At 44.8% G+C, this 25,422-nt stretch overlaps 1 protein-coding gene across 4 annotated transcripts in view; it reads right to left on the reverse strand.

Annotated features, from left to right (window-relative positions):
* The window catches only part of LOC144770855 (uncharacterized), a 68,118-nt gene that overhangs the window by 12,544 nt on the left and 30,152 nt on the right, over positions 1–25,422 (reverse strand). For 2 of the 4 annotated variants that reach the window (XM_078655636.1, XM_078655638.1), the window contains 2 exons: positions 7,651–7,740; positions 6,924–6,962 (listed from right to left, as the gene is read on the reverse strand). In XM_078655636.1, the coding sequence (XP_078511762.1) occupies positions 6,924–6,962; positions 7,651–7,740 (129 nt within the window). The remainder of the gene's footprint in view (positions 1–6,923; positions 6,963–7,650; positions 7,741–25,422) is intronic. The other 2 variants (XM_078655639.1, XM_078655637.1) reach the window with 1 other exon arrangement.

Consider the following 25,422-nt stretch of genomic DNA (forward strand, 5'->3'; position numbering starts at 1 on the left):
CTGATCCATTGTGGTCATAGGTACCCGTGTCGGTGGATGGTAAGTCGGGTACGCTGAGGAATAACGAAGGGAACTCACAAATATCTGATAGCAGAGCGTGAGGTCATCTGATCAATGTATATGGTGATTTGAAATATATGGGCCCGAAGACAGAAGTGGCGAAATTATTGGTCGGGTGACCCGCGCGCTCTATCAGTATTTTCTGGTAAGCAGAGGATGGTTAGGGAATAGTTAAAGGTTAGGTAGGACTAGTTAAGCTAAGTCAAGTCGGTAGCTGCTAGTATATTGATGCTGCTATAAGAGCGGCCATTTCGAGGGACCTGATCAATCTCTTGAGAATGCGCTGTTTTTGAAATTTATGAATTGTTTCAAAATTGTTATTCTTGTTCTTATATTGTTATATGTATTAATCCATGCGTACGTAAAACGTGTTGTTCAGTGTTGTCAGAACTCCCCGGGGAATTGAATAGGCAAGTGGTGAATAGAATCCATTGCCTTGAGGTTGCAGGCTCAAGGAAAGTTAGGTGCAGGTTAAGTAGAAAACCAGAAGCACTAACTAGGGTTTTTTTTCCTGAATACCAGTGTGAATAAATGTTAGTAACGAGGTTCATTGGCAAAATTCCAATAGTGGCGTAACCTAGCGAGGGTCACATCGGAAGAGTAGCAGGTTCATCGGAGCTTGGGTGAAAGCAAAGGGGTCCGCTGGGAAACCTTAGACTCGGATATATCCCGGAAAAGAGTGGATGGGTCTAGGGAAGTAACAGGTTCACTAATGCTAGAGTGAAGGGTAGGCGGAAGAGATCTACCCACAGCGTGTGAAAAGTAAATGGAAGTAGTTTACTTGCAGTAAAAGAAATCTTTCCTGTCTAGACACTTGAGCACTGTGGCGAATGTGTATTCGTTGTTAAAAATACCAAGCACTAGCACTTTAGAAAGAAAGAAAGTTTCCGTTACCTTGTGAAGGGAGGGAGTCAGTCGCGAAGCGTCTCTGACGTCACTCTGTGCCGCGCTGGGATTGGTAGATACAGCGGGCGGGTAGCGGGGCTGGAATTGTGAAGGAGGGGTGAGCGCCGAAGCGTGAGAACTGTCTCGCGAAAAGGCCGCGCACCCATTGGCCGAAAATATTTTACCGCGTGCACCCATTGGTCGCACGGAATTGCAAGACGCATTCTGATTGGAGGTAATTTGTAAACAAAGTTAAGCGTATAAATCGTATGTGGCACTCGTATTCTCCAGAAACTAGACCCGATCCAAGAAACCAAGGGTTTGAAAGGGGTCAGTGGAAAGCTAATAGATACGATATTATGTACGGAACTAAGAGAAAAATGGCCCTTGTAAAGAAGGTAATGAATTACTTTAAAAAGGACAAGCCGATTAAAACTAGAGAGGGCATTGTTATTCCACCACCAAATACTCCCGCCTCTTTCATGATGTTTGACAGAGGGTACAATACGTGTGTGTGGTTAGAAAATTGGGTGAAGTACACAGAAGACGACGGAATAATGGCCTTTCCGTTAGAAGGTACCTTTAATGGTAGAATCCTATTCAATTTAAGAACCCGAATGAATGAATTACATCCCAGACCGAGACTAACGCAGTATGAGGCATTAGAGGAATGGGAGATTGAGGCTTTCCAAAGAGAAAAGCCCCGAATGGACAAAGGGCTGACAAAGTATTACCCAAAACTGAGGCAAGAATCCCGAGATAAAAAGATGAAACAATGGAGACAGAGCATGATTGTTGAAGGACTGTTTCCCATGATGCCAGCAGAAGATCCTCCTGGGGGGGGAAAAAGAACAGAAAAGACTAAACATTGGGGGCCCCTGGGAGAGTCAGATGACGAATTGTTAGATGACATGTGCATGAGAAGTCCGCCTCCTTATAATGAGGGACACTGACCTTCGAGTGCAGGAGATATTCCCCGGAGACCTCTACAAAGGGAAGAGGTCAGGTCCGCAAGTGTAGGAGGGGATTATATAATTCCTCCTTATACTGAGAATCTAGGACCCATAGAACCCAGAAGTATTTACCCCAGGAGACCCGTAGGTGGAGAGACAGGATATTCACGTGAAGGAGAGTTTTTCCCTCGTCCCCCTTATGGAGGACAGGTGAGGTCCGTAGGTTCAGGAATGCCGTTATTACAGCCCCAGAATGAGGAAGATCCAAGAATCCTAGGCACAGGAAGTCTGTTTCCGAAGCCTAACTATGGCGGAGGGCCGAGTGAGACTCATCCCACTGCCCCGAGTTATGCTCCCATTCTGACCCCGCAGGTGTTACATGGAAACTCCTTGGACAGGTTATTAGAAGAGAAAGAGCGAGAAGCGCTGGGGAATCAGCGAGCTGAAATAATACGGAAAATGTCACAGCTAAATGCAAGTCCTGAAGCCTTGACGATCCCAGTAACGATCGGACCGGTGGTTCCGCTGTACGGGGACCGTCAAGGGACTCCAAAAACTCCCGTGTTTACCCCTGTCATTGCACCGACCAGACCAGAACCCTTAATTATAGATGATCAGACCAGTGAGTGCGAGTCGGAGGTCTCGCTGCTAGATCTGCCCATTAGAAAGACTGAGAAAAGGATCCCGAAGCCGCACACGTTTAGTACGAGGGCAATTCAGATGGAATCGACCTCGGGTACTAGGAGTGTCACATTGGTGACTCCTGAAGAAATCGAAAGATGGAGTCAGGAATTGGAAAAGCAAACGTCCCCAACGAAACCTTTAGGTCTTTACAAGCTGAGAATAGAAATAGAGGAATTGATGGCAGGAAACGTAGGATTAGACAGATTAAATACCTACTCCGAAGACGAAATGCTGTTTATCTGCAAAAGTCTCACCCGAAATACCCGAGTACTTCATGAAAAACTGACAGACACTGCTGCTAGCATGGGTATAGATATTTCAAGATCAAAACCACTGCAAAAACCCTATAGAGCAGATTTCTCAGACAAAGATTTGGAGAACTTGAATGCTTCAGGGAAAAAAGCACAGGTCAAGGAACTATTGTCAGTATTGCAAAAATGGGGAGATGTGGAAAGGTGGAAAGCTAGATGGGCCAAGAAAAAGGACGAGGCCAGGTCAAAGAAGCTGAAAAACCAGAGCAGTTATGCCCTATGCGCGAAGTACCAGGTTACCACGTTAGTAAAGGTGTCCTTTACTAACGATTTCCCCAAATTGCGCGAAAAACCAGTAGACTGGTACAGGCAGGTGGAAAGGTTCGTAAAGGTGCAAAAATGCCTGTGGAAAGACCTGGATGGGTTTTTCGACATTGTGGTCCCGGTAGATCTGTGGACCGAGTGTAAAATAGCCATAGCTTGGCCTAGTGAAGAATACCCGAGAGATGGCAACACAGGGGAACCATCGAAAGAAGTGATGAAAAAATATGAACAAGTAATTCAGCATTTGAAACTTAAAGTGCCAGCAAAGGAAACTGATTGGACCAAGATAGATAGAACAACACAGGAAAGAGACGAGACAGTGCACTCCTTTTATGAAAGGCTGTTGCAGGTGTTCAAAACATACAGCGGGATAGACAACATCGAGATGAAGGATATGACACATTTTATTTACAGGTTTGTAAATGGTTTAAGACCCGAAATTTGTCAGTGGATAAAAGATAACAAAATCTGTTGGCATACTAAAAAGATGGATGAGGTCCTGCGGTACGCAAAGTACTGCGAGGACGAGATGGCAGAAAAGAAAAAGGCTCTCAAGGAGAAGGTTATGTGGGCTCAAGTGAAGCTCGCAGAACAGCAGGAAAAACAATTGAATAAAATGGCCAAAACTACTCAGAATCCAGGTCCTGGGGGTGGGGGAGGAGGCAAGCCCCGGCCCAAAATGAGCAGGGAGGAGGCTAAGAAGAAATTTCCCTGCCATCAGTGCGGAGAAATTGGACACTGGCGAGACGAGTGTCCCTATTTGCAGGATGATAACTCCCAAACACCTGATTTAATTCCACAGACGCAGAAAGAAAGACCCAACCACAGGTAAAAACGATTCAGTTGCCCCGAGCACCAAAGCAAGTATTTAAGGGAAAGTCCACGCAGGGTGATGACGTAGAGGTCTGGGAAAGCAATGAGAACAGAAATACAACAACTTCGCAGTATTTATTAAACGATGCCTTCCTTTGTGATGACCAGTACTGACGGGGCCTGAGAGGGGAGGACGAGGAGTGCGTACTTGGCGCCTCCTTGCCGGTAGACCAGTCCGGACCATACATTGAAGGAAAGGTTGACGGAAATGATGTCACTTTTCTGTTGGACACTGGCGCTACCCGTTCTACTGTGAGAACAGTGGACGTTCCAAACCTACCCCTCTCGGGAGAAGCCATCCAAGTAGTGGGTGTATCTAATCAATTGATTAGTACTCCTGTTACCGAGCCCATGGAGATCTCAATTGGAAACTTTAAGGAAATGCATAGATTTGTCGTTTGTGACACCAGTCCAGTGAACTTACTGGGACGTGATTTGCTGTGCAAAATGAACTGTACCATCTTTTGCACACCAAAGGGTGTTGAAATTCAGACCCCAGATGAAGATGGCATTTATAAATTAATGTTAATCAGACCGGACTCAGAAATTAAACGAATGACTATGCAGGATTTGCCCAAAGAACTCCAAGAAACAGTGAAGCCAGAAGTATGGGACTTTACCGGAAAAGATGTAGGATTAATGAAAAACGTAGACCCCATACAGATAGCCATCAAGGACAATGCAGTATATCCTAATACTAAACCCTACAGAATGAATGCAGAAGTGAGAGCAGGGGTTGCCCTGGAAATACAGAAATTATTAGAAGGAAACATCATACAGGAAGTAATGAGTAGCCCATGCAACTCACCGATTATGGGCATCAAAAAGCCTAGTGGCAAGTACAGAGTAGTGCAGGACCTAAGAAAGGTAAACAAGAAAGTGATTCCTTGCTGCCCTATTGTCCCGAACCCGGCAGTGATTCTGTACCAGATCCCCTGGGATGCTGAGTGGTTCACTGTGATAGACCTATGTCATGCTTTCTTTTCCATTCCCTTGCATCCAGACAGCAAATTTCTTTTCTCATTTGCCTTCAACAGTCACGTGTATGTCTGGAACAGGGTCCCCCAGGGGTACACAGAGAGCCCCTCTATCTTTAATCAGATCTTGAAAAAATGCTTGGAAACTTTGGTCTTACCTGGAAATTCTGTCTTGGTGCAATACATTGACGACCTCTTGGTGGCGTCCAAAAGTCATAGGGACTGTGTGATTGACACCATTGCCCTACTGAATCACCTGAGTGAAAAGGGACATAAAGTGGCCCCTGAAAAATTACAGTTCTGTGCAAAATCAGTGAAATATCTGGGGCACCAGATAGAGAAAGGCATCAGGAAAGTAACATCAGAAAGAGTGAGGATAATTCAAAAGATGCAGTTACCCCGTACTCAGAAAGAAATCAGAATGTTCCTTCTGATGTCTCTCCCACTTCAAAGGCGCTGTTGGGTATAAGTAATGGACTGCGGACACCCCCAAATCAGAACTCTACTGGAAACAAGAATATTCTACCTGGAAGAAGAGCTGCTTTGCTGTCGGAGGGACTGACACTTTGCTATTTGTTCTACTCTGTTAGCATGCTGCCTGCTGATTGCTGGCTACAGGTGGGACTGCGACTTTGCAACCTGCTCTGCTATATTGGCCTGTTGTTTCTTGCCTAGCAAGAACTGGACCTGCACTCTACGTCCATGAACCCAAGATTCTCCAAGGGTTTGCTGGCTTGCTTCTTTTTTTCTGAAGTCTCAGGACAAAAAAGACTTCTTGCAAATCAGCTGGGGCTGCTGTACTCTGCTGTATGGGAGTTTTACCTTTACCTGAGGTGTCCCCACCGAACGGAGGAAACTCCTTCCTGGCTCATCGACAACGCAGCCCCGAACATTCAACACAGTCTGAGAGGCTCGACGACGACGCTTTGACCCGACTGTGTAAAGCGGAACCAACGCATTGAGTCTTCAAAGCTTTGCTCCATACAAGGTCATTTTTCAGTAGACCTGTGTGGGCTCAGTAGCCAGCCTGCCCTCGATCACTGTCCGCCTGAACTTTGGATTTGAACAGGTGACTCGCAACCTCAAATAACTTTTTCACCGCTTGTGATTTCTAAGCACTGTTTTCACATTTATTTGTTGTTTTGATCTTATTTTACTCTGATAATTATTCTCTATTGTTCTAAACTAGTGTGGAGTCTTTTTTGGTATTTTCACTTAGTTACTGTAATGAAGTATTGCACAAATACTTTACACATTGCCTCTTAAATTTAGCCTGACTGCTCTGTGACATGCTACCAGATTCTGAAATCATACGTTGTCTACTCAACATAGCACAAAGGACTGTGTGGGAGCTGGAGCCCAAATTATTAATGCACCCCAAAATGTATAATACCTCAAAATTACCTTTGTCAATACTGGTCCAGCACCCTTGATCTTGCAAAAGGAACACCACATTCCTCGACATCATTCCCAACATAAATTGAGCAGAGTTATAAAAGTAACAGGGACCACTCAATAACGGAGTTCCAGATCAGGGGAAAAGTTAAATGGTTTCATACAAAAAGTAAATAATAAGCGGGACAAAATAGATATTAAATGCCATGAAGATATGAGGAGTCCATAAAGATATGAGGAGTACATCGTCAAATCGGAATAATTCTAATCCCCAAATGAATAGTGAAATCATAAGAGAGAAAGGAAGCAGAAGGCATTTCTAGTAGGAAAAGGAAATGGACAGAGCCTCTGAAGGAAAAGAGAATGTTTCTGACTCACCCCAAAAATAAGGGGGGTTTATACACATTTCAGGCATTAATAATGAGCTAAGATGGCTAATTCAGCACAACATGATCACAGATAGCATAGCATTATCCAGTTACAAATTACCATATCCCAATTTTTAAGGTAGTGCTACTAACCTCTTTCCATGCAAGACTCCAGCATCTTCTGCTGAGTTGCTGTCCACAGATGCAGAACATTATAAAACAATTTCAAACAGTTAATACACACACTAGTAAATTCTGTCAGGAGTACAGGGGAACTAAATCAAAAGTGTCCTTGGACACTTTGCAATGTCTGGGACATAAAGAAAGCTCTATTGATAAAACAATCTCAAAGGCAAATAACCAGCTACGACACAGCATGTTGTGCTCTGTGAAGACTGTGGGCAGAGAAGGCATGCAGGGGGAAAGTGATTGGGAGGGGAAATAAGCAGGAGCAGGATGAAAAATACATTCCATCAGCAACCCTATTAATTAACATAGAAGGTCCATAAAATGTGGCAAGACTATAATACTTTAATAAACACACTTCTAAATGCCTAATGAAAACCGTTTCAACAAAATGTTATTATTACACGAGTAGAACGGATCATAAAAGTCATTAATTCTCCAAAGAAATAGTCAAACAAAAAAGTGAATGACAAAAAAAAACTGTTAAACCTGGAGAAACAACACAGAAACATTTGTCTGCGTGCTTTTTTATTTTTAATATGCTTTTTCAAATGTCCTTTGTGCTCAAATTTGAGGAAATCACTGATTTCCTAAAACTAAAAGAAAACTAACAATACACAAAACTAAAACAACACTATTATTCTGATTAGGGAGATAATATTAGCTCTTTAGAGATTACTTGGGTTTTACTTACCAGTGCTTCTTTCCTCACGCCTCTCCTGTGATTGTGGTTCAGTATGCAGCTCAGGGCTGAGTGAGCATATAGGTATAGGAGCTGGAATATCTACAAAATCAAGATTATAAAATCAACCAGTGAGATGATAACAAAAGTGGCTGTTTTTAAATCAATGGCAAATTCACAAGCAACTATTAGAACATTGGAATGTTGGGAGCTCCATTGAAAACAATGGAGTGCTCTGGGCTTATAATGGCTGGTATAAGCCTGGAGCTAAAACATTCCAATGTTTCTTTGTTCACAGCTCTGGCTGTGAACAAAGGCTTCAGGGAACCTGAGGGGATTTCAATTCCCTCGCGCTCCTGAAGGCTTTGTTTTATTTGTTAGAATATTCTGCCCTCTAGTGGCAGAATGTTCTAATAGCCTTATAGCCCTTCGTAGCAGGGCTATACCGGCTATTAGAACATTGGAACATTGGAAGCTCCATTGAAAACAGTGGAGTGCTCCGGGCTTATAATGGCTGGTATAAGCCCGGAGCTGCAACATTCCAATGTTTCTTTGTTCACAGCTCTGTCTGTGAACAAAGGCTTCAGGACGCCTGAGGGGATTTCAATCCCCTCACGCTCCCTGAAGGCTTTGTTTTATTTGTTAGAGCATTCTGCCCTCTAGTGGCAGAATGTTCTAATAGCCTTATAGCCCTTCGTAGCTGGGCTGTACCGGCTTTTAAAGTCCCGCTGCCTTGGAAAAGTCCCTCGCCTTCTGCTCGGGCCTTTAACACTACAGCAGGCCTTTAATTGCTGGTATAGCCCGCTATGGCGGGCTGTAAGGCTATATTGAAAAGTTCTTAAGTATATTGAGGGAGAGGTGTGGCGCCGCGGCCAGGGCGACTGACGCTGGAATCTGGGGATCAGGGTTCGATCCCCGGCTCCGGCGGCAGGTTAGCCCAGCACCATGTGACTCTGGGCAATAGCTCGCTTAATCTTCCCGACGGCCCCCAGCGCCTAGAGACCCTTACGGGTGATTGTGCGCTTTACAAATGTGGATTATTATTGTTGCCTTCTATTGTAGAGTAAGAAAACAAAAACTAAAAAACAGAACTATGACAACACCTGAAATACAAACACCTTACATTAGTGAAAAAGCACAGTTATATTGCCTCATATATAAAAAAAACTGTTAATAAGTGACAAAATTTAGAACCAGATGACTCCTTTCCTAACTATAAGCAAAAAATGTTGTTAAGACCACTTTGCCTCAAAAGCCCTTATAAACATCCTCCCTTCTCTAAATACTCCAGAAGCAACCTCCAAGGAAGTTAAATGATTGTTGATGCTTTCAAGCAGCTCTCGCCAACATATTTGAAGAATTACTAAAGGGTCAAAATTTAGAACCCATCTGGAGAGCAAATTAGAATGATACTACCACGTGGCCTCAGAAACTTGGAGCACCCAGTGTCCTCAGAACATTGTTCCAACAAGCAGGGAACTGCTATTTAAAGCAGCTCCCTGCTTGTGAAAGCCAGGCCAGCTCCCGGAGGAGCTGGGAGCCAGCTGGGATCGGGGGCATTGAGGCTCCCCGCCTTCCCAGGGGAAGAGGAGAGAGAGGCAGGATAAAGGTCAGCAATGAGCAGAACCAGGCAAAATAAAGGTCAGAAACGAGCAACAAAAAGGTAGAATAAACATCAGCACCGAATAAAAGGAGGCAAGATAAAGGTCAGAAACAAGCAGAAAGAGGGAAAATAAAGGTCAGCAATGAGCAGAAAGAGGGAAAATAAAGGTCAGCAACAATCAGAAAGAGGCAAGCTAGAGGCCAGCAGCAATGAGCAGAAAGAGGCAAAATAGAGATCAGCAACTAGCAGAAAGAGGCTAAACAGAAGTCAGAAACTAGCAGAAGGAGGCAAAATAGTTGGCCGCAATGAGCAGAGAGAGGAAAAACAGATCAAAAACAAACCAGTGCATTGTGGGGGTGTAAGTTATAGTTAGGAAATCTAATTAGAAAACCCTTAGAAATTTACTGAAATAAAACAAAGGGTATAGGAATGAAATAGTTAGGCTCAGATTTTACCCGTACAAAACCATAGAAATTCAGCAGTTATAGTTACATGAGCTAACTATAAAACTTATGCCCCTGCAATGCACTGCTTATGACCTCACATATGACATCACTCATTACATGGTCAGTGGCATAACTGATGACATCCACAGAACCAGTCATACATCCACGCACACCCCCATAGAACCTCTCAACCACACACTACCACACAACCCTCACATACCCATTCACCAACCCATATCAGTACTCACACAATCAATTACTCATCCATAGAACCTCTCGCACATCCACTCATACTGACAGCCACACACCTACTTACTCACCCATACAGCCACTTATGCACCCACTCACTAATACAGCTACTCGTACATCAAGTCAAACAGACATACACTTACACACCCACTCATACACCCATATAGCTATTCACACACCCATTAATCAACCATACAGAAACTCATAGCCACTAATGCACCCATACAGCCACTCACACTTCCACTCACTCACCAATACAGCTACTCACACCCCACTTGCTTACTCATACAGTCAATGACACAGCCACTCATTCACCTATACCACCACACACACCCACTCAGAACCACTTATATACCCATTCACACATCCATACAACAACACACACACCAACTCACTCATCCTTACAGCCACTCACACAGACAATGACTCTCCAATACAGCCACCCACACCCACCCACTCACCTATTCACACACTCAAACAGCTACTCACTCACCAAAACAGCTACTCACTCACCCATACAGCTACTCACACATTTATGCAGCGACTCACAGAGCCACTAACTTATCCATACATCTACTCACATACCTATGTATATACCCATCCAGCCACTCACTCACTATCCAATACCATCACTCTCACAGCTATTCACATACCTACGTATACATCTATACAGCCACGGTCATACCCACTAAATCTTCAATACACCCACTCACAAAGCCACTTAACCACCCACACAGCCACTCACTCTCTAATACACTGACTCACATACCCACTCACATATCTACTTATAAACCCATATAGCCACTCCTTCACCCACTCACTGCCAATACAGTCACTCATACAGCCATTCATACATGGATACACATAGCCACTCACACAATATATGTTAGAAATAGTATCACTCATTAGTAGTATAGAAAGTACATTATTTTAACTTATGTAGTACATTGTTATATATGTTTAAACACTCAAACTTGTAAACAAACGCACTCACTGGATGATGTCAACTGTGATGTAATTTGAGATGCATCAGTGATGTCACTGAGCCGATCACGAATTATGTAATATGTGAGCATTGCAGGGGCATAAGTTATAGTTAGCTCAGGTAATTATAACTGCTGAATATCTATGGTTTTGAAATCTGAGCCCAACTATTTCGTCCCTGTAACCTTTGTTTTTTTCAGTGTATTTTGAAGTTTTTCTAAAATTCTATTTCCCAATTATAACGTCCCTGTAATCTTTGTTTTTTTCACTGGAAAAAACAATGGTTGCGGGGATGTTATAGTTAGGAAATAGAATTTTAGAGTGCTCTAATTTTATAAAAAACAAATTGGGAGCATTGCTTTTATCAAGTAACCTCCATTCTTGGTAATAATTCATAGCAAAAGAAATCACAGCCCAAACAATCTGCTTAAATATAAAATTTTCTTGGATCTTTTAATGGGAAGCATCCTCAAATTCGTGCATAAAAGCAAAGAATACAAACTTTGCATTTGTTACAGCCAAACTAGACCGGACGTGCAGACCTCAGCTTTCTTTTAGAGTCTAAGCATTTCCTGGCGGGACCAGGACTCAAAAACATGTATATCTTCTCACCATCAAGGAAAGGAAGCCGTACAGAAAAATAAAGCCAGATCTTTTTTCATGAATTGCACATTTTGTCTTTGTGCCAAGACTGACCGGATCAAAACTACCATCATGTCCCTTTTCATGGGCACCAAATTCACTCATCTGCTCTCATTCAGAGAATCACTCAGGTTCTGCCTGCACATACCCTACATTACTGCCATTCCTAGAGGGAACTCTGGAAGTGAGGAGCAATGCTCTCAAGATCACTATATGGAGAAAGAGCTGTTCCTCTGTCTTGAAGACCTTATTTTCAGCTGTTTCGGCTGCCAAGATTCTGATTCTAGTACCCCTTGCCCCATTCTCATGCTGTTCTACATTCATATTAAGGGGGATCTGGGCCATAGAACAGTTCTTGAATAATTTGCTTCTTTGGGCTTTCACTTTACTCTCCTTCAGCATCTTATTTGTTCCAACGTTCCTGTGGACCATTTGTTCCATGTCGTCTTCTATTTTTGTAATGCATGCCCCAAGTTCAGAATTACAAGCTGACTGAAACAGGCTCTGCTCTCCCCCTGATCCAGAGGGAAAATTCACAGTGTCTTAAAGAGGAATGCCGACCTCCCTGGGCTCCACAGGATTACCTTACCAGTGCACTGATCCTTTGGCTCCCTCAGAGACCCCCATCTTAGATGCAGTTCTTGGTCTCACCGTTTAGGTGCACCTCCTAGGATAGAGATATGGCAAAGCTGACAAGATCAATAGCCATCCTGGACCCTGGTCAGCCCCATCAAAGGATATTTAAATCAAACAGATCCTAACTCTGGGTTTCCATCCTGCTTTGTTTATTGAAGATACTTTAGAAAATGTAAGCCATAGAGACACTTTCCCCATAGTGATGTCTTAGTATCTGGCTTCAACAGCTGCTGCTGATAGCTTACTAAAGCTTAAAGCTCCCCATTAGTATTAGCTCCCTATCCCACACTAATGCCCCTTCACCCACTCTCTTGTCTCCCTGATCTTGCATGTCTTCTTTCCTCTATGTCTAGTCTTCTTACTCCTTCTTACTCTTTAACTTCTTGCCCTTTCCTTTCGCTGAGACTCTCCCCACTCTCCTTTCTCCTTCTTCCTCTAGTCTCATTTTCAATCTTACCCTTTCTTACATCCTCTCTCCCCTTCTGCCTACTTTCTCCAGTCTTCTCTCCTTCCTTCTGATCTTCTCTCCTCTAACAGTAAACCTCCAAAGGGCCAGAAATGCTACAGTCAGACTGTTACTACACATCAAACCAAGAGAGCTAACCTACTCTGCCTTAATGACTTATTTGGTTTTAAACTGTTTGCCGATTGCATCAAGAGTCAAGTGCAAACCTTCTGCCCCTCCGTATCAAACAAAAAGCACACCTTGCCAGATGCTCTGGCATTCTCCAGATCAAGGTGTCCACATACCAAACCATGCACACAATCACATCCTGCCATGCCTAATCACAAAACAGGTCACCACAACACCCCATTACACTGCTTTTTCTAGTCAGCACGCACCATAATACAAAACACTCCACATAACATCTATTCCCACCACTACAATAGCACCACAACAAATGCTAGATTACAGATTATGTGAGTTTGATGATGTCCCTTGTATATTTGTTTAACCTTGCAAAAATGGCTAGAGTTCCTCTGAAATCTGAAGATAAGACATTATATTTTTTTCAAAAGCACACCCCTGCAAACGGATGTATGTCATTACAACGCATGCTTTTACCACGCATGCCTTTACAACGCGGTTTTTACATCGCATACCATTACAACGCATAGTGCTTCTGGGTGCTGGATAGTGAATAGTTTAATTTACTATTCCAACTCCAGTCCCCGTGGACACTAGGGAAGGTTATTGGATAGTAAATTAACCTATTCCCTATCCTATAGCGCCCCCCAGAGCAATGCGTTGTAATGGTTTGCGTTGTAATGGTTGCGTTGTAATGGTAGTGCGTTGTAAAAGTTTCGTTGTAAGTGATGTTTCCCCTGCAAACATCATGTAATAGTTAGGAAGAGATGGGATACTCAAAAACAGGTAAGCTAAATAGAATTAATAATCATAAATGTGTCAACATTTGTCTGCAAGCGGTCATTTAGCCATAGTGTGGAGTGCTAATTATTCACACCCCAGGATACAAACTAATATTCATAAAGGGACTAGTGACCTCTCCTCTGTGCCCTAGATTGAAAATGCAGCTTGGAATGGAGGTCCCTTCAGGGTAACACTGGGCTCTACATGTCATTTGTGACAGACCGGTAGAGGTGCCCCAGGTTAGTTGTGCTTAGAAATGCCTGATAAATGTTTTTGCACTGTGACCCTCCTACCTGCAATCTGTTTTGTGATTTTATCTGGAAAGGTTATAACACCCCATAGTATAGATTAGGCAACCCGGGGAGGGAGATAGTCATGCAACAGTGAATTATTTACATATCTATAAGGACTTGAAATTTAAATATTGATAAGATATTTTTAGTGGAGGCCTTTGGGTGTTGTAAATAAGAGACAAAGTGACTGACTTGACGGGGTGTCTCGGTATGGCAGGAAATGTCCAGTTCTATGTCCGATGGAGTGATAAAAGTAATTAATAGACACCATTGGTAGGAAAGTGCCTTTTTAGGTCTCGCCTATCCCATTCCGCAAGGAATGTATAGGGGAGAATTATAGTGAGCAAAATCGTTCTCAAACCATCGGGCGGATTTTAAACAGTTCACGGGAACACAAGCACGCGCTTTTCCCTTGCTCCAGAGCCGCCTGCCTCAGAGAGCTTCACTTCAAAGGGCTCCCCCGCCCACTGCTTCACACTTCACGGCCGCCAGGCCGTGTCTCCCATTTCTCCTCCCCCGCCCACTGCTCCACACTTCACGGCCGCCAGGCCGTGTCTCGCTTGTTTAATTAGGCACCAGTACCGGGGTATCATGGAAGCAACTCATGCTTTAAGCCATTTCTGTCGCTTGTGAGCAGGCACATTTTGCAGCGTCACACGCCGGCTTCCGCAATGGTGGCTGCTCCTTGTTCACACGATTCCTCCTCGCACAGCGTTTGTTTGCCCCTCCTCCTGTCTGGTTTTTTATTTGTCTAAAAGCATTTCACACAAGGAAGCGCTCTGTGTTTTCACTCCTCTGGGCTTTAAACAGGGCTATAAATCTTATCTTGTCACTTTGCTGTTTATGCGATCAAATTTTAGATGTGCCGAGGGTGCCTGTTTACTTTTTTATCTACATCTGCCCCGGACTTCTTCCTCCTGCCCACACACTCTAAGGATCTTCTGCCTGCTTGTACATAAAGGGTGGGGCATAACAGGAGTCGCACTTGTTTAATTAACGTATGAAGGCCTCTATTGGTTTCGTTTGGTATTTTTATTTAACTGCTAGACTTTCTAATGTCCAAAAACGCAGATTCCATAATTGGTCAGTTGGATTTCCCACCAGTGTTTACCGCCTCAGCTCCGCCCCTTCCCCCTTCTTCATCACCACCTTGGTGCCCAGTCATTCCCCAATAGACGTTCAGCCAGAGAAATATACACTCTGGCTGAAACTGACTAATGTATTATTTTTCCTGCTGACCTGCTACGCATAACTGAATCGGCCGAGTTTCTTTTCTTAATTAGTGACTTCCGTCTCTGCGCCATGAAGCTATCTTAAGACGGCGATCAGCGCTTAATTAAACATCTAAGTAATATAGCTTGGCGCTAGGTCGCTTGCTTGTTCTTGATTTCTCTAGGGGGTGAACTACTGGAACAGAAGTGCTGTCTCTGCTGCCGGGGTGCTGCTGTGGCAGCAGGCGGAGCACCCTCTCCGCATCGAAGGGAGCTCTCCCCACGTATTCACTGTTCTCCGCGGAAGTTGTTTATGAGACCCGGTTGCAAAAACCCGCTTCCAAGGAAAATATTTTCAGGAAACACGAGTATCCTTTCTAAATTTAGTGTTGAAGATAGTGCTCCGTGTGCACTAGTGCTCCCTGTAGTGTCTTCCATCTCACGGTGGTTTACGTTCCTTCCCCTCTCGCCAAGGAATCTGTGCGACCAAACCTAGGAAAATATGTTTAACTGCATCAATTCCGGAATCCCGCCCAATTACTTGCGCCGTGGTCATTTCGGATGTTCATGTATGAGAGATACCCGCGCGCATGGGCGGTGCCAGCCAAACGACTTCCGTGACAACTTTATAGTAGTGCTCCATTTTGCGAAAAAAACGAATTTTGAATGAAACCTAGCTTTCAAATAAATACTTTTAATTTCAGCCTGCCTTAGCCCCCACCACTTCCTCAAGAGTAAAAATGCCACCACTTTGGCTTGTTATACTTAACACTGTCGGCTCAAAAGTTCCACCTCATCCGTACAAGATATAACACCCAAATATAGCAATCAGTAAACAGAAAGCAGAACAGTCAACCTTTTCAAAGTGCTTTCGATGGGTCAAAAGTAACTAAAAAATGTAGCGACACATGTTGCTGTGGTGTCACCAGATTATTAGTAACTTTTGATCCATCTGTGCTAGAAACATTTTCTTAACCTGCAAATAAACTGACAAAAGCGGCAGACCCAGGATTCTGCGGAAAATGTCTCAAAAGTCTGACAATTCTAATGGCCCTGCTGACACCTAAGCCAGCAGCTCACTCACGAACCCACTCTGCTGTTTTGTTGGGATTCTTGCACGTGAGCTGGAAGTCATGGGTAATGCAGGGCAGCGAGGACAATAACCGCCTATTATATACACTGATCTTTGCAGCAAGTGCATTAACCACCTGTGCTACCATACTTCTACTGAGAGTTGTTGGATGTGCAATTGATCTGTGTAGAAAGTAGATGACTAACTCCTTGGAGCTATCTTCACCAGTTGACACATTTTAGAAACAAGAAATCACCTGCAAGGCAACTCATTGGGTAATAGCCCTGATGTGGTGATCTATGGCCAGCCTAGTGGTCACAAGTTCGAATCTTGTTGCTGGCCAACTCAGCTTTTCTTTATTTGAGGTAATTTAAATATGTATGAAATAGATGGGTAATGAGGAAACCTCTAGTATTGACATAAAACTACGGAGGGCACTATATCTATCTATCTGTCTGTCTGTCGCCCTCACTCTGTCTGTCTATCTATTGCCCTCACTCTGTCTGTCTATCTATCGCCCTCACTCTGTCTGTCTATCTACTGCCCTCACTCTGTCTGTCTATCTATCTACTGCCCTCACTCTGTCTGTCTATCTATCTATCGCCCTCACTCTGTCTGTCTATCTATCTATCGCCCTCACTCTGTCTGTCTATCGCCCTCACTCTGTCTGTCTATCGCCCTCACTCTGTCTGTCTATCGCCCTCACTCTGGCTGTCTATCGCCCTCACTCTGGCTGTCTATCGCCCTCACTCTGGCTGTCTATCGCCCTCACTCTGGCTGTCTATCGCCCTCACTCTGGCGGTCTATCGCCCTCACTCTGGCGGTCTATCGCCCTCACTCTGGCGGTCTATCGCCCTCACTCTGGCGGTCTATCGCCCTCACTCAGGCTGTCTATCGCCCTCACTCTGTCCATCTATCGCCCTCACTCTGTCCATCTATCGCCCTCACTCTGTCCATCTATCGCCCTCACTCTGTCCATCTATCGCCCTCACTCTGTCCATCTATCGCCCTCACTCTGTCCATCTATCGCCCTCACTCTGTCCATCTATCGCCCTCACTCTGTCTATCTATCGCCCTCACTCTGTCTGTCTATCGCCCTCACTCTGTCAATCTATCGCCCTCACTCTGTCTATCTATCGCCCTCACTCTGTCTATCTATCGCCCTCACTCTGTCTATCTATCGCCCTCACTCTGTCTATCGCCCTCACTCAGTCAATCTATCGCCCTCACTCAGTCAATCTATCGCCCTCACTCAGTCAATCTATCGCCCTCACTCAGTCAATCTATCGCCCTCACTCAGTCAATCTATCGCCCTCACTCAGTCAATCTATCGCCCTCACTCAGTCAATCTATCGCCCTCACTCAGTCAATCTATCGCCCTCACTCAGTCAATCTATCGCCCTCACTCAGTCAATCTATCGCCCTCACTCAGTCAATCTATCGCCCTCACTCAGTCAATCTATCGCCCTCACTCAGTCAATCTATCGCCCTCACTCAGTCAATCTATCGCCCTCACTCTGTCTATCGCCCTCACTCTGTCTATCGCCCTCACTCTGTCTATCGCCCTCACTCTGTCTATCGCCCTCACTCTGTCTATCGCCCTCACTCTGTCTATCGCCCTCACTCTGTCTATTGCCCTCACTCTGTCTATCGCCCTCACTCTGTCTATCGCCCTCACTCTGTCTATCGCCCTCACTCTGTCTATCGCCCTCACTCTGTCAATCTATCACCCTCACTCAGTCAATCTATCTCACTCAGATTGACTGAGTGAGATAGATTGAGTGAGTGAGATAGATAGATAGAGTGAGGGTGATAGATAGAGAGAGGGCGATAGATAGACGGAGGGCGATAGATAGACGGAGGGCGATAGATCGATAGACAGAAAAAGTGAGGGCGATAGATAGACAGACAGAGTGAGGGCGATAGATAGACAGAGTGAGGGCGATAGACTGACTGAGTGAGATAGACTGACTGAGTGAGATAGACTGACTGAGTGAGATAGACTGACTGAGTTGTAGTGTAGCTCCTATTTTCCCAATAGGCTCTGCGCATTGGAATAGTACCTACAGCAGTAAAGGCCTAGGCCAGACGTTAACTAGGTCTACTACTGTCGATGCTAGACTTAATTTTTGGGTTTGCCAGCTAAGCTCAGAGTTCGCTAGAAACTTTCTCGAATGTTCAAGGAAGGGATTAACTCCCCTGATTAGACAAGAAGGGATTTAGTTTCTGACAACCATAGAACATGACAACTTTGCTCTCCCCTAATCAAGAGTCAATCTCAAGAGTCGTGTGAGCACAAGGCAATTATTTTACTCAGTCAGTACGTGCATTCTTAGTCTCATCAGAATGTAGAGAAAAGGAAGAGACGGGCGTGTTCAATAAAAGATGTTATTTATTGATCAGTCTCTTTTCTCGTACAAGAGAAATGGATCGATATTATTGCAATACTTATGGTTAAGTAAAGTGCATACATTAGAAGCAATAGTATAAAATAATACTGTAAAAACATTGATATGGTTTCTGAGCCATATGATGTTTAAAATGATTAAAATATATTTACATACACATATACATTTGACTAAACGTACTCAACTGGTGTTTCTAAATACGCCTACCCCGTGTACCTGACCTAAGTCTAATGCGTGGGCGGGAATAGAAAGTTACAGTTTAAGTTAAGTTTGTTTTTGCCAAGTGAATAACTAAAGAATTCTCTGTGAGGGGTTATTCAGTTCTGTACCTGGAAGTTAGGATGAATGAGGAATGGTATCTCTTTCTCTGCTCTCGATATTCCAGGCTGCCTGCGAGGGCTGCCCGGAAGCGCCGGTGCTGGGTCTCTCGGCTTGAGATAGCAGCGCGTCTCTCAGCGCGTCAGGAAGGCGGGGCTGCTGCCAGCGGGGTCTGCTTCTGCTCTCGGCTTCGGCAAGTATGGCTGCTCCGTCTTGTCACCACGCGTGTGTTTGCATAGGGCAAGGTCGGCAATATTTATACCTTAAAGGTGCCGAGATTGACGTAAGGATGGACATAGGTACGTCAATAAAGATGTCATACGACTTGCTCGTTAGCACATTCTTTTGCAAAAGTTCTCTGTGAAATCAAAACAATGGCCGCACGGATTTTCCAGGTTGTCATAGGTTTGATTTGTTATGAGAACGTCGTATGCCTTATCAGGGGCTGGAGGAATGTCGCTTGTCTAATTAGATCTCAAGCGTTATGACCTAATCAGATAACACGTTCCTGTGCCGTAGTGTGACTGCGTCAGATAACGGTATCTGCATCATGGGGGTTTTCTTGCCTCATGGGCTGACTGTTAGTTAACTTGATAGTTAGTTTAACCAGAATAGGGTCAGGAATAGGGGGACTGATTCAGAACCTATAGAAATACACGACAGAGTGAGATAGACTGACTGAGTGAGATAGACTGACTGAGTGAGATAGATTGACTGAGTGAGATAGATTGACTATCTCACTCAGTCAATCTATCTCACTCAGTCAATCTATCTCACTCAGTCAATCTATCTCACTCAGTCAATCTATCTCACTCAGTCAATCTATCTCACTCAGTCAGTCTATCTCACTCAGTCAGTCAGTCTATCTCACTCAGTCAGTCTATCTCACTCAGTCAGTCTATCTCACTCAGTCAGTCTATCTCACTCAGTCAGTCTATCGCCCTCACTCTGTCTATCTATCGCCCTCACTCTGTCTATCTATCGCCCTCACTCTGTCTGTCTATCTATCGCCCTCACTTTTTCTGTCTATCGATCTATCGCCCTCACTCTATCTGTCTATCTATCTATTGCCTTCACTCTATCTATCGCCCTCCGTCTATCTATCGCCCTCTCTCTATCTATCACCCTCACTCTATCTATCTATCTCACTCACTCAATCGCATCACCACAGCATCACTCAGAACCACCACAGCATCACTCAGGGGCACCACAACATCACTATGTGCTACCACAGCATCACTGAACGCTACAGCATCACTCGTCGCCACCACAACATCACTCAGCGCCACCACAGCATCAATCTGTGCAACCATTCAACAGCAACTGGTTCTCTCAATGCTTCAAGCTTTATTACAAATGTCACAAAAAATGTTAATATTTCACTTCTGTTCTTGGATTTTCGTCACAATAAAATACACTGAACATAATCTTCACAAAAGTTATTTACAAAAGTTTAAGCTATTGCCATTATAAATTACAATAACTTTTATTTAAGTATTAAATATTTAAAAAAATTAAAAGCCATTGGTATTTGTAATATCAATACATCCAAGTCATGTAAATACAACACATATTGCATTACAAATGCTATAGGTGTCACATTTGCGAAAGTTATAACTATTGGCATTGTAAATGACAAAGCTATTAATTTCGCTATTTACAAAACCAACACATCAATAAAAAATGTGTCATTTACAATACCAATAGCTCAATTTTTTCCTAATGCGAGACCTATTGCATTGCAAATGTTTGTTTGACATTGTCACCCTGTGAGAAGTTGGCCTTGTATATGCTGTCCACTAGTTATAGTGGGCACCTTGCACAAGTCCAAACAACCCCTTAGAGGTGATAGGTTAAATACAACTTTATTTGAAAGCTATCTTAGTGGTAGCTATGCAGAGCAGCCTTCAGGCTAAGTCTTGAAGGAATGTAAAGCAGCTTGTTTTACCAGTCTATAATCTCTTGAATGGCTAAATGAAAGGACACCCACATGGGTATATATATGAAATATATCTTTATTCTAAACACAACCTACTTTATTAGGCTAGAGGTCAAAGCTAGTTACACTTAATAGATCACAGTAAATTAACATAATATATGTTGAGCCCTAGGGGCGTACCAAACCATATATTAAGAAAGTGGTATAAGAACCACGACTTGACTAGACACAAGGCCTAGAGCCTGTAGAATCGCTGGGACCACAAGGAACCACCCAAGGTAGTGACAAAGGGGACCCATGGTGGACACGTGCAGTGTGAGAACACAGCCGCGAATCACCGTTAGCTTCTATGGGGAAAGTCATGGTTGGAAATTTAAAGATTAAGGACACTGGGGACAGGACTTGGAGCACACCCCTTCAGACTTAAGGGGTTTTAGGGCCAACACCCACGGGAGCACCGGAGTACTCGAGTTACCTCACCCAGGGAAGCCGGGTGCATAGGTGTCTTTTGGTGTTGGGAATCGTCGTTGATTTCAATGGCGATCTGCTGCAAAGTGCTGCTGCCGTCGAAGTGGAAAGTGTCCGGGTTGATCCAAGCCTGGATCAAAGATGAGAAGAATCTGAGAGCAGAGGGGACAGAGTCTGGGTCACATGCCAGTGGCCAGGGGCAGGATAGACAAATGCCCACCGATGTCGGGTGATTTCAGGTTGAAGAGGTGAAGCTCGACTCTGCAGCCACGAGGACCAGGAGGTGTCGACGATGACCAGGAACTGGATTCGAGCTGTCCCACGAAGGATGTCGAGTGCTGTGGCATTGTTGACCGGATTGGACCCAACAAGCCTTGGCAACAGCAACCCACGCAGAAAGATAAGAAATGCTTCGGTGCAGACCAGCAAAGGTCCGAGGGACTCGCCAAGTGGTGGAGAGTCAGGGCACATCTCGAGCAACCAGGGAAACCCAATGAAAGTCAAAGTTGCTTTCTCAGGGACCCACAGTTGACAGACCAGGGATCGTGAAGGTACTTTGAGGGAAAACACAAAGGGCCGGCTCACGGAACACTTGTGGCGTGTAGGCCAGCAATCTTTGGTGGAAAATGTGCTCGGGTCTGGGCTACAAGTAACCCAATGCACAGCCTCAAGGGACGTCAAGAAGCTAATGTACTTGCAAATGTGCACGGTGTCCAGGGGTTCCGGTTTCACGTTACCCACGAAGGCTTCGGGTCTCAGCTTTGCTGGGGACTCAGGTCGGCCTCGGGGAAGTCTGGAAATCCACCTCCTGTGTTGCAAATACTTCGGAGTCCGGCGGGAGCTTCGGAGATGCAAACCGGCTAGATACGTTTTTGGTGCCTGACAAGCAGGGGAGTAACACCTTTACTTCTAGGGAGATTCTTCAGTCATCCAGCGTCATGCAGATCGTCAAAGTTCCAGGATTCAGTATCAGAGTTTCGTCCAGGTGTAATCTAAAGTCCTGTAGCCAGGGGTTCCTTTCTTATACCCAAGAAAAGGGATAGACATATTCTGGGGACCCACCTATGGGAGGGTTTGAAAAGAGGGCTGGTTACACCCATTTCCTTTGTCCAGTTTCGTGCCAGAGCAGGGCCTGGCAGCCCCTGCAACTGGTTTGAACTGAGCTCTGCACAGGGACACCAAATGTGCCCCCAATGCGGACTTCAAAGCACTCTTGGAGTGCCCCCACCTGACCACAATACACTAAAGCCTGTCTGGGAGGTGGTACACCTCCCTGTGACAGGAAACCTATTGTCAAGGCCTCCCATGCTGGAGTTTTGTCCAGCAGCAGGAGGCCAGACCCATGTCTGTGGCTGCAGCATCCATTTTGTGATGCCAGGACTCTTTTAAACTGGTACCGTGTGTACCGGTGTGGAAATGTCTCTCCCTCTAGAAGGGTGGAATCATACCCCCACCACCAGGACTGGCGGGGGATGGGAGGGTACGATTCCAAAGTGTTTGACACCAAACACAACATGTTTCTTTGCAGCCATTCCAAAGTTAGCATTTACCGCAAGGTTATAATGCACTTAAGAGTATATGGTCTGGCTGCATCACAGAAAAGCCCCAGAGAATAGGTTCCGAAGCCTGCAGAGGGGCCCTGCTCATGCATGGGCACCCTCTCACACAAAACCCAGCACCCTGCCTTCAGGATTGATAAGGCCTGCCATAGGGGTGACTGATAGGTTTATATGTGTACACTCAATTAAGACATGGCTGTCTGCCTATTGGGGCATTGACTTGTACATGGGCCGGACGAGAAGATGGAATCTGCCCAGCTTGTAAAAGCAGTAAAGAAGACATTGTCCATGTTTTGTTCTTCTGCCCAGCATATAGTAAAACACGGAGATGCGGGTTGGCACCGTAGTGCAGAAATTTGGGACTAAAACAATGTGCACAAGCCTGCAGAATCTTAAGACATGACACCTCCCCCTTATTGTGTTCTCGGTTTCCCGCTACCTACATGGTATGTGGCGCAGAAGGTCTACCCTGATTAACTGTGATAACAGCTGTTGATCGCTATCTCCTTTCTTTTTTGATAACTTACTGTTTAATAATTTTTTAACTCAATGTTCTTAACTATTTATGCATTTTATCTTAGCGCATGTATGTATTTTATCTGCACTTTTATGGTCTATGACCGAAATAAAGTTATCAAAATGAAATATATGTGTAGTGATTTAAGGTAGATATAGGTAACCTATATCTAAGTAAGGGGTGCATGCACCACCTTACCCAGGCTGCAGTAGCAGTCCTGTGGTATCATTTTGGAAGGCTTACCAGGGTGGCATAATACATGCTGCAGTCCCTGGTAGGCCTCTGGTGTACCTATGCCCTAGGTACCATATACTAGGGACTCATAAGGGTACCCTAGTAACCAAACTGGAATGTACCTAAAGTACTTGGAATCAATTTAGAGAGGATGCAGCTAGGTTGGGGTCCTGGATAGCAGGGTCCAAGCCAGACTAAAGTCGGAAAAAATAGGGGTAACCATAAGAGCAGATCCTACTCTCCTACACACACCCACATGTGTCCTGGTATCTGATGCAGTTTTGAAATAAAGTGCACTAAGTTCCGGATTTCCAGGTCCCTAGTGACAGATTTTTTTCCCAATTGTCAATACCATTAGCACCCCTTGTAAGTCCCTAGTAAACGGTACCCCAGGTATCCTGAGAAAGGAGGCTAAAGAGAGTCCCTAGGGCTGCAACTTGCATTGTGCCACTCTAAGGAACCCCCGAGCACCACCATGCAAACTGCCATTGCAGGCTGCGTGCCATGGTGCATGGTGCAGAGAAAGGTGAAGACACAACATGGCAAACCCATGCCTGCAGACACTGCATGCAGTGTAGGTAAGACACCCCTACAGCAGGCCTTACAGCCCTAAGGCAGGGTGCACCATATTAGCTGTGTGAACATCTCTGCATGAGCAGATATGTCCCAGTGATATCCAAGTCGATTCATGGATATTACAAGTGAACAGGGAAACCGTTTCAAGTACATATGCTGGACACTGGTGAAAACGAGTTCCCCAGCTACACTGAAACTAGAGATAATTGGTATCAAACATCTCGTATTAATAAGCCCACATTGATTCCAGTGATGGATTTATTAATACATGCACCCAGAGAGCATCTAGAAGTGCTCCCTGAGAACCTGTCGACCAGCCTACCACCACAGACAAATTTCTGACCCTTTGCAGGTGGGAGCCCATAATATCAGAGGGCAAAAACAATGCCCCCTCTGGCCAGAGGTGCTGTCACCTTCTTCAAGCAGGATGGCTAAGTGATCAGCATATCAAGACAGTAGGCTGCAAAGGCCTCTGCTGCCTCATATATGCAACCCAAGACTTCCCGACAGGGTAATCCCACCATCTTAGTATTGGCCGAATTAGACTCTCTGGTTCAGGGTTAGGTCCACTTCCCACAGGAAGTGGTCCTATGAAGGGTGGAGATATCCTAAAGGTAAGTAGCCCATTGGCTACTACGTGTTGCTCCCTGTCACACCCATAAATTGAGTATTTAGGGGGCACTCCTGACACTAGGAACTTAGTTTCAATGGATCAAGAAGAAGAGGAAACTCAGAGCCAAAAGAAAAAGTGAGAATTGAAAACTGCTATGGACCTTTGGGACCAAACCCTGCCTGCCGCACTGAGTCTTGCAGCTCCCTGGCCAGCCCGACGCGGCAACCACACAGGAAGAGGAACATGTGCTCCTGAAGGCCAAATCTGTCCCTCACCTAGTGAGAGACACCTGAAAAAAAAATAGAGCCGCACAGGACCAATACCCAGGATACCAGACTCCTTGCAGCAAAACCAAGACTGTGAGAGTCCAGTCGGGACTCCAACGACTCCATGAAGAAGCAGCTATCAAGGAACATCTGCAGCACAGAGACCCACCTTCAGAATGTGCAGTTGTCCTGATTTTTGCACCCTCAACCAGCAAGACTAACGTCAACAAGGTTCCAGGACCAACCTTTCCACTTTGTTCCGGAGAGGCCCAGCCTGGGTACTGACGAACGAACTGTGCTTCCTTGATCCCCAGATCGTTGTAACCTGAGCCCCCCATTGGAAGCTCCAGAACATGTCCCCAAATCCCCCTTTGCATC

The sequence above is a fragment of the Lissotriton helveticus genome, chromosome 7 (assembly GCF_964261635.1).
Source record: "Lissotriton helveticus chromosome 7, aLisHel1.1, whole genome shotgun sequence".
NCBI lineage: Eukaryota > Metazoa > Chordata > Amphibia > Caudata > Salamandridae > Lissotriton > Lissotriton helveticus.